Source organism: Ptychodera flava, chromosome 4 (genome assembly GCF_041260155.1).
Source record: "Ptychodera flava strain L36383 chromosome 4, AS_Pfla_20210202, whole genome shotgun sequence".
NCBI classification, from domain to species: domain Eukaryota; kingdom Metazoa; phylum Hemichordata; class Enteropneusta; family Ptychoderidae; genus Ptychodera; species Ptychodera flava.
Genome location: NC_091931.1, coordinates 17,784,519 through 17,801,824, shown reverse-complemented (window position 1 = coordinate 17,801,824; position 17,306 = coordinate 17,784,519). Strand labels below are relative to the sequence as shown.

General features: G+C 35.4%; 1 protein-coding gene across 1 annotated transcript; it reads right to left on the bottom strand.

Annotated features, from left to right (window-relative positions):
* Positions 1-2,865: 2,865 nt before the first annotated feature.
* LOC139132116 (somatostatin receptor type 5-like) lies at positions 2,866-3,972 on the bottom strand. The gene has a single exon (XM_070698508.1). The coding sequence runs from the start codon at positions 3,970-3,972 to the stop codon at positions 2,866-2,868; it is 1,107 nt and encodes a 368-aa protein (XP_070554609.1).
* Between the last annotated feature and the right edge of the window lie 13,334 nt (positions 3,973-17,306).

Below are 17,306 nucleotides of genomic sequence, written 5' to 3'. Positions count from 1 at the left end.
ATGAATTTTCATAATTTTACTAATATTTCGATAAACAGTGACTCAGATTTAATGTAACTTCTTACAGATGTATGCATACCACAGCTGTTACTGTGTGCAAAGCCATTTGGCAAGATCATACCAATTAATAGCTAATTTGCATATTTAATGAATTTTGTAATTAGGGTGCTAAGTCAAGAAATACTCAATCAAATTTGATGAAACATGGTACAGATGCTGATATACCAGAGCTGTAACAGTATGCAAAGACATTGAGCAGGATCATGTTATTTAATAGCTTATTTGCATATTTAATGAAATTTCCTAATTAGTCTGCTATGTCCAGAAATATTGCACCCAATTTGATGAAACTCGGTACAGATGTTGATTTCAAAGTGTTGTAGTAGCACGCAAAGACATTCAGCAGTATCTTGTCAATTAATAGCTTATGTTCATATTTAATGAACTTTCATTATTATTGTGCTATGTCCAGAAATATTGCATCAAATATTGCATCAAATTTTATGAAACATGGATCAGATATTTATCTTCCAGTAGTGTAATACTGAATAGTGACATCCTGTTGATAAATTATTTATTGACTTATTTAATGACCTTTTGTGATTAGGGTGGCACCCTAGATTGGCTGAATAGGGAAACTTTGTTTGTAATGAGAGATCTATATTCTGAATGACTGCACTAAATCTAATTACACTTGTTGCGGATGTTGATCATACAAAGATTTACCAGTCAAGAAAGGCATTTTAATTTTAGCAGTATGAATGGCTATTTATAGGAAGTATCTTCTTTACTTAACATGAGGACATTTTTTGGTTCACATCTAGCATTCTGATATTTGATGTCAAGAGCCATTACTCAGACTTGCCTGGACCAGTTTCTTGCATATAATTTGAATTATGACATTTAAAAAGCCAGGGCATGACATACCTAATTATGTCAAACTTGGTAGAAGGACACAAAAACCCAATCGCACTGAAAATACTCGCGACAGACAAGGTTGAAGGTGCACATAATTTCCGATTTATACCTGTCAGTGAGATTCACAGGTCATGATCGTGTCTGGTGGCACCGGTGCTGTGCGAGTTTCAGATACAATGTAAGATCTAGGGAAAGTCAAACTTTCACTTAGGTTGTTAAAGGAAGTTTAGTTTTATTTAGGCAAGCCAGGAACGAAAATATACGAGCAGACGACGGAAATACCTTTGAAATGTTTTATTCGTACAGCAATAAAATCACGAACGAGTTACGACACCAAAGCTTACAGTATACTCACTTCATGTTTTCCCTATATTGCTTACTAAGATGGTAAATTTTGCATATTTGACATGGGGACACGTACAATTCTTCGAGATAAACTGACTGGTAAGGGTATCAACTGTGCATTTATAGATGTCGCAGAGCTCTCAGCTGTTCATAGTCGATCGAGTTTGAAATCGAACGCTTGCGTGGCGCTAGTACTTTGACCCGATTTTTGACTCGGTGCTGCGCAATTCGTCAAAATACGGACACATCATTCGAATACGACGCGGTATCGCCCAAACTTCGTGTAATAACCCCTAATTACCAATTTTGTAATGAGTAAGAACGATCTTGAATAGATAAAGCTGTATGTTGTTTTGTACATCATTACAAATCTCCGTATGATGGAGGATGAGGAATACTTCTCGACAATATTGCAGTATCATACAATGTGTGTAGCAAAATAAAATACTGAGTTCCGAAATTGGTCGATTTGTAATTTAAGCTTTGCTTGATACATTTTCCTCTGCAAAAACGTTTCTGTCAGAAATAACAGTTAATTGTTGGCAAGTTTGTATTGGCAATAGCTGTGTTACAAACAGCCAAAAACTATTAGTTACATTAGAATTTTACATGATAAATTTTGTGCAGTAGAATTTTTGTGCCAAAAATGGCGATGAAAAATGTTTAAACCAGTTTATAATGTAGTGCAGTTTCAAAAACAAGTCTTTATCATTAGTCCAGCAAAAGCACTTCAAACATAACTTTCTAATCATTTTTGATGAAATATTAAAATTTGTAATCATAATTTCTTTTCACCAACTTCCCATTTTTTGCAACTTTCCTTCCATAATGCATGTCTGTAATATACTGTTAAAATTTGATTTGTCGATGCCTAGGGCTAACTTTATTCAGATTTCATTAGATAATTGCGGAATATGTAAATTCCTTTTCTCGGCTAAATATTTGATATCCCTTCAAAATATTTTCATTATCAAATCATTGCCTTTTCGGTGTCAAACGTTCATCTTGTATCATCTAGGGAGCAGCGTCATTGACGCTTTTTTGAAAATGTCAATCAGAAACAGTTCTGTAACAGCAAAAGTGATTGATTTTCTATGTTGATACATTGCAGCTAAGATTTCGAAATTAGGTGTCCCACTGCTGTTTATTTGGGGGACATTTTGCACATTTTGGGGACAACATGCGTTGATTGTAAATCGAATTTTGTATTGTATGTCACTATAGGAAAAAATTGCGAGACTAGAGCGAGAAAATGACGCTTTTTCGCAATCGGTGAGAATCTGTTCTTATTCTCACCGCTGTCGGTGAGAAAAATTTAATCTTCACTGGAGATTGGTGAGAAATGCACTCCTTGGCAAGAATCAAGTGTGAGAAAAAATTCTCACCGGTGACAATGGAAATTCTCACCAAGTACAGTGAGAATTGAAATTCACTGGCGAGAATCATCAAGACTCCCCATTCATTCTGATTCATTCTATTCTCGCCAATGAATGGGGAGTCTTGATGATTCTCGCCAATGAACGGCGGGTCTTGATGATTCTCGCCCGTTTCGCTGAACGCAGGCATCGTGCCTGTTGGGAAAAGCATAATGCATGGCGTTTTCTACAGTGGCTGTATTTCAGGCAACGATGGCCCGAGGAACTGTTGACGCTCCAAGCCTTTTGTCCTGAGTTGTCTTCTCATCGTTTGTGATCTTGGCGGAGTAATCATTTCGTAGCTGTGAGCTGAGAAGATTTCCCTCTGACATTTCCATTGGCCAAGAGCTTTCTTAAATCCTTCTCTGTATTTGGCGCTTGTGATGTTGTAAACCACAGGGTTGATGGCGGAATTGAAGTACAGCAGCACGGCAGCTAGCACATAGAATGTCCCCCCTGGCCGAAATGTCCATATAAAAGTTACACCCATTTCGTGCAGTAGATAGTCAAACTGGATCATATACATGGGAATGAGACAAACAAAGAAGATGGATGTAGTCACCACCAAAAGCACGACTACTTGCTTTCTATCCTGCAGCATTGCGTTGTTAGCAAGAGCTGGTCCATCTCTCCACATTTTACATATGATCATGCTGTAGAGAAAGACCACTATAAAAAGACACGCCACAAAGGATAGTATGTCACATAGGATGGCGGCTGTGATGACAGCTGTGCCCTTGAACATCAATATATTTCCAATAGCATACAACAGACTCGGCAGAAGTCCGACCAACCAGCTGGCCATCACTGAGACCCATATGCGATACCTATTACGGAAATACCTGGCTTTGAACGGATGACAGATTCCCACATATCTCTCAATGCTAATGAGCGTCACGGTGAAGAGTCCGGCCCCCTGCGGAACGAAACAGAAAATAGCGAAAAAGAAGACTATCACTTTAACGTTGTCACTTGCAATCACATCATGATTGAGGCAGATCTTGATAGGAATGCCCGTCACAAGAAAGACAGTGTCAGCAACACAGAGGTTCATTAAATAGATGTTCAACACCGTTCTCATGGATGGCACTTTCCAAGTCACGTACATGAATGTACAGTTATCGACAAGCCCCAGAATCAGGATAACTGCCAATACTAGGCTGTACGCAACAAAATTGGAGCCTTGTCTTCTTTCGTAATAGTAATCTCCGTCTGAACTGTCATTGCCGCCATACGTATCATTCCATTCGTAGATGTAGCTTTCCAACAGAGGGGAAACTGTGGAATTATTCATGCCCAGTAGCTTAAAGTCAGACTCTCGTCCTTGCAGACTTGCCCTAACACATCCAAACTTGACGAGTAAAGTCAGGATCAAAGAAATAGGGTTTTCAGGACAACGTCCCTCAAGACTTGCAGCTCCACATTGATGTTGAACAAGCAATGACTTGCTTAACTTCAACGGAAGACTAAAACAGTCATTTGTAATGAGATATAACAAAGTGGACCAATAAAAGCTGTTCCTGCCGCCTTCTGTTGATTGATATGAATAATAAGTGTGTACCAATTGCCTTTTTAGGGTTTGATGACAGGGGCCCGAAATAGGTTACAATAAATAACAAGTGTGCATGGTTACTTGACCAATTATTTTCTAGTTGTTATGTTTGTAAAGCTTACTAAAGAGATTTTTTATGAATAAAGAGTAGCGCTTGTCTATATTGTTAGTCAAGAATAAACCGGTAAGTGTTAGTGGTATTATCTCTACCTGTAAGCCACGCCATGTGCTTTTATAGCGCATTTTGACTTAAATTAGGTTAATTGAATACGTATGTCCCTTTGCCGCGTTTGCTTTCAATAAGCTCACATGAGAGGCAGAAAAAACTTTTACGTACTTTTAATTTGGAAAGTACACAAGTTATGCAGTGACAGATATCATTTTTACACACTTTCAATATTTGCCATGAGAGAAGGTGATGAGACGAACCATTTTATATCTCGGAGGGAGTGTCCATTGAAATATAATGCAACCAAAAGCTAGCTTTTGTCGAGTCCTTCGCTTTATGACTGGGTAAAGTTTTCAAGTGTTATTTTGAAGCCATATCAGTCAGGTAGGCATTTCTAAGCAAACACGGAAATCTAAGAAAACTTAGAATGAAATGAAATAATATAGAAACACGGTGGTCATCCTTCGCGTGATATTATATCATGGCTCAAGTTTTGAATTGGTATGGTTTAAACGACATAATTACATGTTGTCTCCTGATTATGAGCTGTCCAACAAGCTTTATTCACCACTGATGGTAATGTAGCTTAACAGCTTTTGAGAACGTTTTCGACAATGACAGCTTTAAAGAGAGCATATATATATATATATATATATATATATATATATATATATATATATATATATATATATATATATATATATATATCACGTCAGAGAGCACGTCATCATAGACACCAACGTAAATTACGCATTTTGAAGTGTCGGTCTCATTTGAATAACAATATTGTCAACATCACCTTTTGAGAACATTTTCGACAATGACAGCTTTAAGAGAGCGTTCGTTGTCGGGATATATATATATATATATATATATATATATATATATATATATATATATATATATATATATATATATATATATATATATATATATATATATATATATATAACGTCAGAGAGCACGTCATAATAGACACCAACGTAAATTACACATTTTCAAGTCTCGGTCTCATTTGAATAACAATATTGTCAACATCAGCGATCCTTCTTCACCTCCCGATGGAAATTCTCTTCTCCAGCTTCCACTTTCTTTCTGCCCTATTCCACCACGTTATAATCATGCCCGCGAGTTAACGGATGTAGAGACTTACGTCAATAGAGTACGATGGAAGGAGTTTTCCTCCATACAGATTCTTCCCCACTGATGGCATTTCACGGTGCTTATGTGAGTTACATTGACAGGTTTCGACATTTTTTTCATCTCAGCCTTCAACTACTGGTTCTCTTAAGGTAGTTACCGCCACAAAATGAAAGACTATTTCTCAAACTTTCCTCAGTTTAACTTTCAACTGTTCCTTTTCCAAATCAAGAATAAAAATCATGGGTCATTGTGCAAAGTTTCGTACTAATGTGAAACAACTTACTTGTACCTGACATTTACCGATATTTGAAATTCAAAATGGCCGCCATCTCTATGTTAACTCTGTGGGGGAAAAAGACAATTTTCCATTTCTGAAAAAGTAAGATGGTGAAATGTTTCTTACTCCAAGAGCTTTAAAATGGGCCCCCATAAAGTGGTAGATCAGAAAATAATTGTTAAAGTTTGGGAGTCAGAATATCTGTCCCCGAGGCACTTTCTACCTTATAACACTGAAAATACCTTTTCTTCATATCATTTATGTAAGTTCTCACCAATTGTTTTCGTCCAGTGCAATGTGTATGGGTAATTAAAGACTCCTTTTTGAAAATCAAATACCAATTGTATTTCCTGATGAAATGACAGAATGACCAGTGTCTGAGAGACTCTGTTTGACTTCCTATATTGTCCGCACGATCCCTGGTACCAAGAATCTCCAGTCTGCAGAAAAGCTGTAAAATAGCATGAAGTAGAAATACATGCAGCTATGTTACATTTGTCACTTTTGTAACTTCTTATACACTGAAGTGAGCTACCAGTTCCATTAGTAATAAATGTCACATCACGTTCACATAGTTTTGGTTTGAGCATTCGGTATGGTTAAATGCAAACACATTATTCTTTGGAAAGTAAATGTTTGGCTTCAATTTATCATATGTACATGTGACACCAGGAGTTCTGGGATCAAAAAGCATGTTGTCTGCCTGTCTATATATCTGTATGTTTTGACTTTGAATTTGTATGTGTAGATTGGTATGAATGTGTTTAGGGATATTCGGGATGGACCTTTTCTTATATTTATGTCTGAGTAGAAGATATGCAAATGAGGTCAAAATGTGAAAATGGTAAGAAAATCTCAAATACTGCTTGTCAGATAGCCTAGATATTTGTTGGCCTAGGTATTTGATGTACTGGACATAGGGAATAATGTAAGCTTTTGTGCTAGTCTTACTGATGTCACCAATACTATGGTATAGGGCAATTTTTGTCGTCTTTTGTCCAGAATATTCTGATCTGAAATCATCCTTTCGTAGGGTATACACTTGGGGATAGGTTCGGGTTAGAGAGAGACAGAATAGGCCGGAGACAGCTTTGTATTGTGTCTTAGTATGACCAAGTTCAAATCCATCCTTTTTTTTTGAAAAGATAAATTTATTTCAACATAGTCACAAATAAAATAAATCTACATAACTGTGAATGTATTAGAATTACAATGCACCTTGTCTGAAAAAAAATAAAAACCCAGATAATTAGCTGTTCAATTACAAAGATCATCATATGAATGCATTTAGAATGCATTCTTCTCTTTCAAGTCTTACAGGGCTTGAAAACTTTGTGATAAAATCCTCAGTTTTGTTCATCATCTTATAAGTGAAATAAAATGTATTCATCCATGAGGAGAGATAACATTTTAATTGCATAACATAGGATTGAATGGAAACTTTAATCCCATTAAGAGTAACCGAATTTCGAATATTCCAAACTGTATATTTTACAAAGGAAGTAATACAGTAAATAATATCAGATGTTGCATTATTATCATTTTCGATTCCTGCAATTGCTAGTCTTTCGATATTGATATTATTATCAAAGTTGTTTTTTTTTGACAAAGAAAGAAATACATTTCTGCCAGATTTCTTTAACATCTTTACACTCAAATAAGATATGTTCCAGTGTTTCTTCTTGGCCACAAATATGGCATTTCCCATCACTTAAATTGAAAGTTTTGGCCAAGCTTCCTGTCACTGGGCCCCGATGGAAAATCTTCAAATTTAAATCATTTACTGAATTGCTGACAATTCCTGTTGAATTAAGACGGCTGAATAAAGTCGCTTTGTAACTGTCAGTGAGACTTAGATTCTCAGCCCATTTTGACCTTTGACTGCATGCCATTTCTTATCAACTAATTTCCAATAAAGTGACTTGGTTTTGATATCACTTTTTTGTCAGACCATAATTCTCTAAGTCTAAAATATCATAGTTTTCTTCGTTTTGGATGTTTGAAGTGATGATTTGTTTCCAGGAATCTGGAATAGCATTGAGGAGTGTTTCATACTCTGTCTTAATTTCCTCGTGCACATGTCTATTTGTACCTCCTCTAATTTTTGCAATTATTTCCCATTGTTTAAACTTCTCAGAAATTACTTGCTTGAGTTAATAATGTGTCTCTAAATTACTATTGCAAGATTATATTTTGAGAGCAATATTGGTTATGTAACTTTGCTTAATCTATATTTGTGTCTTTGTGATGATGAATTCAGAAGTACAGCAAGGCTTATTTGCAGTTTGATCGTGTCTACATTTTCATGACAATACAATGGTTAGAGTGAATTCTTTAGCTCGCAGTGACCACTCTAAAATATGGCATATAAACAGCTACAGGGAAGCTGTGTCTAGTGTCCACCACCATGCCATATATATATATATATATATATATATATATATATATATATATATATATATATATATATATATATATATATATATATATATATATATATATCTGTCAATACTGACTACAGTCATGACGAAGAGTGCAGTAATCTACGGAATGACACTGATGCCGTACATGAGGTTAGTGATATTATATCATTAATTGCATTAATGTAACTGATATAATCGACGATCTCGGTCGCGATGCCCAACACGAGAAACAATGTCAGCAACACAGAGGTTCTTCAGATAGATGTTTAACACTGTTCTCATCGATGGCACTTTCAAAGTTACATACATGAATGTGCAGTTGCCGACAAGCCCTAGAATCAGGACAAAAACATTCACCGATATTATGCCATACGTAGGCGCAGCATAATTGGTGCCTACTCTTACTCCATGTTGATCATCTCCTTCTGAGCTATCATTGCCTTCGTACATATCATTCCATTCATAGATGTAGTTTTTGAAGGGAGGGAAAATAATGGAATCCTTTATGACCAGCAACAAAGTCAGACTGTCGTCCTTCCAGATTTTTCCTGCAGAATCGAACTTTACTGAAACGGTATGGCTCAAAAATTACATTTTCAGGACGATACGGCCTTATTGAGACTTATCAGTTCCACTTTCATGCTGAAAATGTACGACTTACTTCATCTCAACAGAAGAATAAAACATCCATCTCCCATGAGATGCAACTCAAATGAACAAATGGCAGCTGGTCCTGCCTCCTATTCATTTACAACGTCGATTTACAAGCCCTAAAGAACCAAGAACCAAGACTATTTTATAGATCTTGAGTACGGCCAAGATAGCGTTTTTGTGCTATTCTAGTCAGATGGCTTAACAAAAATATCGTTACACGGATGACAAAAGTGCCAAATTTGCTAGAGATATTCGCATATATGTGTAGATCAATATTAGCCATTGCTCCAAAAATTTGGGCCACCGGACAGGCTCGATGACGTCATAAATTCAAAATGGCCACCATTATAACGCTTAAAAATGGTAAAGTACGTCTAATTAAGGCAGTTTTCAAGATTTTCTTGAATAAACTGACACAAACATTCCAAATTACAAATAAACATAAATTGATGCAAATCAATTATTATGATGACGTCATCAAGCCAAAATGGCCGACCAAATTCAAAATATCCCCATAATGTCGTCTGATAATGTTCAAATACTGTTAATTAAGCCTAATTCCAGCATTTTAGTGCCTGAAATGGGAACACGCCAAACTACAGACAAAACATAATTGATGCAAATTAATTATTGTGATGATGTCATAAAACCAAAATGGCAATCAAAAATTACAAAATGGCCTATTATGAAATTCGCTATGCTTAGTACAATAGCCCATTTACATGGCAAAATGATAGTTTAACGGTAATGTACAATTTGTCTTGATGATCCATAAACTCAAAATAAATGATAAATGTACCAAAACTTAGCCAATAAGCTCAACACAAGTTAAAAACTATTATGAAATTTTTGATTATTTAACAATGGCCTCTGTCTGAAAACTGAATCAATATAAAGGAAATGAAGGCAACTTTACCCATCGGTTCTACCTCTGAAAGTGTTATGATATAGAGAGTAGATCAATAGTAGTGTGATTTCATGATAACGAAAAACATGGCAAGAAACCGGTGAATAAATCATGCCTTGACCCTGGTCATGTGACCTTGGTCCCTGAAAAAAGGTTTTATGTTTGTGATTTTGGTCTTTTGCTTCCTTTGTTTCAGAAGCCTTTTTCGTTTGTTGAATTTTCTGGGTTTTTTATGTCTCGATGTGTGGTGATAGACACATAGTTTTGTGCTACAATAGTTCTCTTTTTGGAGGATGTGCTGGCCTAAAAAAGACCATTTGGCCAGAATTTTATGAACAAAGAGAAGACTTTTTTGCTTTTTGAAGCTAGCTTAGCTTACTTTTTTGCAGCTTTCGTGAATTTTATGAAAAGCGTCTTTGCCTTTCATTTTTGGTCTCGTTTTGCTGTTTGGAAACCAAAAACATAAAAAACGCCAGGAAGAACATAAACAGAAATGGAAGGTTAAACAAAGACAAGAACTCAGAAAGATTCTCAGATTCATCAACAATCTTACAAATCAAACCTTAACAAATGTTGCAATCAAAGCATTAAGCAAAGGCTTGAAATTTATTCCCACTCCGAAGTGCCTATACAGAAAAATTGTCGTATGAGATATCAACAAATTTATTCGCATCATATGATTGTGCAATATCATGAGAAACAAACAATCAATCAATCAGACATCTGTTCTAAGATAAGTCCATGTTCGACACTACTAACAGCGGAAAACCTAAAAATTGTAAAACTGTCTCGAAGCAACTTAGATTGATAGAGGAAATTCCATTCATAACCCACATCAGAAAGAACATGACTCTAGCAGAAAAGACTGCCCCGAACAATCTGTCTGAAAACAAACACATCTCAATAAAACCCATCAATAAAGGAATAGGCATATCGATTGTGAATAAGGCAAATGACATTAAAGAAAATTATAGACAGCTACGAAATCTACACTATTACACTTTGCGACATTAACTATTTGGTGGATATTGTATATGAAATCACTTATCTGCGACAAGAAGATCATTGACAAGGTGATTTACAGTTTCCCCATTTCCATAAGTAGAATAATTTGTACACCACAATGGTATCTCCTGCCAAAAATAAACAAAACCAAAGCAGAAGGAACAATCATTCCAACGTCTAAATAGAAATGGTGCTCGAGCCCAATAAACCAAATGCCGGAATTTCTAGACTTTGTCATAAAACCAATCGTGTAAAGATGACTCACATTATGTCAGGGACACAAAAAACTTTATTAACTAATTAGAATCAATAAAAAACAAGCAAACTCTATTCTGGTAACATTGGACGTTGTATCAATGTACAAAAACATGCCAAAAATGAAGCCATAAATGCAGCGATCGTAGCGTTGGACTCTTAAACAGTACCAGCCAACTGATATGATACAAAAACCCACCAACAACGTACATGAAATCCTTACTGTTGATTATTCTGAAACGCAACATTTTTTAATTCAACAAAGAAAAATACAAGCAAATCTATGGATGCAGAAAGGGCTCGTCAGAAATAGCTGATATCACATACCATGAAACGGAGAAAGTTATATTAAATCCGGTCAAATATTCGTATGGAAATTTAAAAGGTGACATTTTCATGATTTACAAAGGAATGGAACATCAACTTCTATTATTCAGAACATTTGTTGAGGAGTGCAACACCCTGTACCCTACGTTCAACTTGGGGATCCATAATTGAACATTCTATCGACAAAATCTCATACCTTTACCTAGACTCTCCACAGTCACTGTGCCTTGTTTTGTGCGCGCCCACGGTGGGCCTGCATTCGAAGGCTACGCTGCGTAGCTGTGAGCACGCGCTGCTAGACACAGCGACTGTCAGTTCTTGCAAGTATATGAATATTCATAAGGTAGTGACGTCAAAAGAAACACCTATCTAACTGGGCGGAGAGAATATATACTATTAGCTGTAGACCTATATACGCGGTATGTTTTTATTTTTCATTTTTAATTTCATTTGGCTATGGTACTTGTCATTTTTTTTTGATTAACGGATGTGTGGAGTTCTATAAAGTACCTGGATCAGGCAGAAATCTGACCGGTCGCTTGCAAGAACGTCCAGACCCTGGGATTCGCGTCGCGTCTCTGAAGGGCGCGCGCGTGTTCCGAAAGGGAAGAACGCAAATCGCGGGTCTCTGCCAGACTAACCTTTACCTTGTGGTCTTCAAAAGTCAGAGACGCAATCGAGAGAGATGGCTCAATTTTAAAACCCACACAAAACGATTTGATGATATTTATCTGCCACCAACCTTCAAATGCTTCATTGAAGGTGAAGTACTCAGATATGTTCGTACATGCAAAACAATATGGACTTCATAAAAAAGGTCAATTTCTCAATGCCAAAACTTCAACAACGAGATAAAAAAAGAAAGAGATAGCTTGTATCAAAAAGAAGTTAATGTATCAAAACGTCAGACATCCTTCATCAACAAAAATAAGAGTAATGATGGAACAAAAAACTTGCCAGAACAACGTCATCAAAATCAGCCTAATCAAACAGTGTGATAAGAAACTGGAAAATAAGGAAGGGCGATTAAAAGCTGGCCATAGTTTTTCCAGAAAACCTATAATAATGTTTAAAAGGAAGAAAAACATACAAGATATCCTCCTTCAAGCAAAATCCAGACACAAGGATAGTACAAATGAACGGTCAGAGCAAAGATTCACGCAACAATCAGACCACAACATAATGATCTTAGCATCTCTCTTTGATGAACAATGGCTACCATTGAACTGAGCATGTGGGAATACAAAACCATTCAAGTGACTGAAGAAGGGACCCCACTTTGGCCCGAAATGCCTCTAGGAGGAATCATCGACATAAAAACTTTTTGTTTCTGGGACAAGGTCACATAACGAGGGTCAAAGCACTATCGATTCACTGATTTCTCACAATGTCTCCCTTTAAAGGGGCGACGTCAAAAGATCGATATTTGAAAAAAACTTAATTGCTTAAGTTTGGGGGTGGGGGGTTGGCCAAATTAATTTCTGTGCAGTCAAAAACAATTTAACGTCTTTTTGGCAAATTTTACGATTTCAAGGCTGTTTTTTGTACGCTAAAACCGATCCAGTCACCCGTATTTTTGTTACTTTATAGTGGTTTTCAATTTTTATGTAATTCAATGGTACATTGGTATGTCCTTTGAAAGAATTATTACAGGGTATGAGTCCGCAATGTTTTTCAATTTTAGGTCAGTTAAGTTAGAAGGGGGTGGGGGGGGGGGGGTCTGAGGCCAAACTTAAGCAATTAAGTTAGATTTATTATATTGAACTTTTGATGTTGCCCCTTATCACGAAACCACATTGATCTACTCACTATACCGTATCACAAGCACAGGTAGAACCAGTGTGTGAAGTTGCCTTCATTTCCTTTATATCGATTAAAGTTTTCAAACACAGACCACTGTTTAATAATCAATAATCTCACAAGAGCTTTTTACTTGTGTTGAACTTATTGGCTAAGATTTGATACAATTATCTTTCACTTTGAGTTTATGGAATATATTAATACAAATAGTACATTGCCTTTAAACTATCATTTTGTCACGTAAATGGGCTATTGTACCAAGCATAGTAAACTTCATAATCGTCCATTTTGTAACTTTCGGTTGCCATTTTGGTTTTATGACTTCATCTCAAAAATTAATTTGCATCAATTATATGTTTTTCTGTAATTCGGGTGTTACTTTCAGTTCAAGAGATAAATGCTGAAAACAGACTTAATTAACAGTGTTTTAAACATTTTAGACAATGAAACGGCGGACATTTTGAATTTGGTCGGCCATTTTGGCTTTATGACGTCATCATAATAATTAATTTGTATCAATTCAATGTTTTATTTATAACTGAGAATGTTTGTGTCAGTTTATTCAAAAGAATATTGAAAACTGGCTGAATAAACCGTATTTTACCATTTTAAGCAATATAATGGCGGCCATTTTGAATTTATGACGTCATTGAGCCTTTCCAGTGGCCCAAATGTTTGGGGCAATAGCTAATGTTGATCTACACACATATATGAACCTCTGTAGCAAATTTGGCACTTTTGTCATCCGTGTAACGATCTTGCTGTTTTTTGTTGCTAAGCCACCTGACTATTCTGGTTTTCCAGACTGCCAATGAGGAACCATTTGTATTCTATACAGCTCTAAATAGGCAGCTAAAGTTAAAGACGTAGAACTGGTATCACAGCTTGGTGCCAGCTTCTAAAATATGATACTGTGTGTGATGAAATCATCTGCTGCCATCTTTCGATTAAATTTCTTTTCTCACGCCGTTGGCTGGTCGTTCGGTCCTTAAAGTGAACGAGAATGTCGTGTCACCCACTTTGACATCGTGTGATCGACGTATAGAGAAGGTTTTGAACGACAAATGTCGTACTTACTTTGGCGTTCTGTTGGTGTTACCAGTTCCGCTCAAATACTCTCCAAATTTCCCTTAGCTATGCTCTAAGAACGATACTTCGTGTTTATCGATGGAGGTAAAGTTGAATGAACACCCATATTATGAATAGTTGTAAACTTCTGAAAAAACAGATCTTTATTGAGACTTGCGCAAACTTTAAACAGTATAAGTAATGATAACATAAAGAATGCAACGATTATTTTTGTGGACTTCTGTCCAATAATCCAAACAGACGGCTTGATATTTCATGATAAGATCCTTGACAAACAGTTCTGATTATTTACACTAAATTTGAAAACAAAAGGGGTCGCGCGCCTCGTTATTCACAAATGTCAATCCAGTCAAAAGTCTTGTTTAAATGTACAAAATATTCTTCAAAAAAGAGGTGCTTCTCCGCATGTTTCTTTCTCTGCAGTCATTTCACCATAGCATGGATAAGAATGCTATCAATTTTATCATTGATCTGAAAGGATAATTTTATCAACATCTTAACTTGGCGTGTATATAAAGACTTGTCTTGCCAGCAAACTGGAAATGATATCTTCCTGGCAGGCGTTTGCTGAGGTGCGGCACGTCACCAAGTGCAAGCTGAATACATAGTCCAGTCAATCTACGAGATTTTGGCACCTAACCCACCACAAATTGCAACAGATTTTTTTTCTTCAGAATGCATTTTAATGAGGTACCCAGAACAACATATTAAAAGTTTACTCGAATCCACCTTGGGGAAATATGTCTAATTTGCATAAATCAAATATGGCGGCCAACCATCCAACAACATAACATAATTGGCTATATATCACATATTAAACAAGCTATTTCAGTGATTTCAAAGTCTGAAACTAGTTATTCGGCTCAGAGAATCATTTTGGAGGTATAATGTTTCATATAGGCACCTCATTAATTTGCATAATGCCAATATGGCGGCCAACATTCCTACAAAAGACATTTTCGGTCATATACCACGTATTAAACAAGCTATTTCAGTGATTTTAAAGTTAAAAGTATATTTCTTAGGCATGCTATGATGCTATGATTTGCAAAAGTATTAGATTTCAAAGTTAAAAGTGTATATCTTTGGCATGGACAAACACTTTTCGAGATGCAATGATTTGCATAGGTACTTTGTTAATTTGCATAAATCCAATAGGGTTGCCAACATACCTACAAAAGACATTTTCTGTCATATACCATGTATTAACCCTTTGGGCGCCAAAGTCTATTTTTGTCAACTTTATAAAATGTACCACAGTCAATTTTTCTGCTTTTTGCCAAAATTTTGATTAAAATCTGTAGCTGCTGAAAAATGATATTCATTTGGTCCAAAATTATGAAAAAAAAACGTACAGAAATGTTCACAGAAATTGGTAAAAGATTGCATTAAAATTTTGGTGTAAAAAATTACAGCAGTCAAAGGGTTAAACAAGCTATTTCTGTGATTTCAAAGTTAAAAGTATATTTCTTTGGCGTGGACAAATGAGTTTTGAGGTGAATGATTTGCGTTGGCACTTCGTTAATTTGCATAAATCAAATACAAAAGAAATTTTCTGTCATAAAATGTATTGAACAATCTATTTCAGCCATTTTGAAGTTTAATTATATTTCTTGAGCATGAAGAAACACCTTTTGTGGTTAAATGTTTTTAAAAGACACTTTGATGATTTTCAGAAATTAAATATGGCTGCGAAATTAATGCCCAAATAGCTTCTAATATAAATAAGGTTATGATAGAGTTTTTAGGAATAGGAATGTCAAGAAAAAACTGTCAACAGGGCACTGTACCTAACGCACTGTATTTTGCTCAAAATATATTTTTGCAAATATTCTTCCAATTTTTATTAATTTGTTAACCCAAGATTAAAAATTGGTTAAGTTCACCTTTTAGCTTGGCAAGCGGTCGTAAGTTGCATGATATAGAAGGGTTTATGTATGCAAATGTATGCAAATCACCAGAATTCTTGCTTCCCTTTTATCCAAATTTCAAGATTTCCAAAGAATATAACTCTGTTCTGGCTCGGTCATATTTTCAGAAATTTTCACATTATGTTTTTAAATGCTATATAACAAAACAACTATTTTGTTTTGCAATAAAATTCTTACATTATAAAATTAGAGGCATTTTTATTTTGCTAACCATGATTTTAAGCACTTTTTTGAGTGTCAGTCGTTCAGCCCATGCCATTTTAGAATGAGGATATACTCTTGTTTCAAGTGAAATATTACATTTCACAAAATAGTTTGTACGGGTTTCCTTGTCATCTTAGATGAGAAATATTTCTTCGAAAAAACTGTGTTGGCAACGTGCAGCTCCACCTTAAGTCCCTGAACATTTATTTTTAAAAATATGGAAAAATACTGTAAAGTTACTTACAATAACGATCCATTTAAGAATAAAAGTTTATTTTAATAGGTGTCTGTGATACCTGAATTCGTTAAAATACCCCATAAATATATTGTATTTTGAAAAGAATGTTAAAGCAAATTTGGTAGACTTACATATATGACTTCCGAACGGATTAAAATACGTATATGTTGATGTGAGTTTACTATTGAGATATAAGAAAGTCATGCAATTTCAATTATTTGTGATTTTTCTAAATATGACAACCGTTAATGATTGTTAGTCATCTAATAATAATATATTTCTGAATATAACATTGGATTCATCTGTGTACGGCATTATTTGTGATTTTATAGGTGCTTTATACTCTACAGTGTTAAAACATGTAATCTTTAATGTTTACTGTTTTAAAAAAGTAGTGGACAAAATCTTTAGTTTCCAATTTAGACTGAACCCCTTCCTTATGGACGAGTCCATCTTTTGTACATCCCCCTAGACGATAAGCAAGCAGTCATCACATATAAGAGCAAAAATACAATAAACACAACAAAGATAATAAAAACGCAAAAAATAAAATAATGTGACCAAAAATAACACATATCACAGTTCAGACAAATTAACACTTAGCGCTGATACAAACAATATCAGACTTTTAAAAACTTGATCAACACACAAACT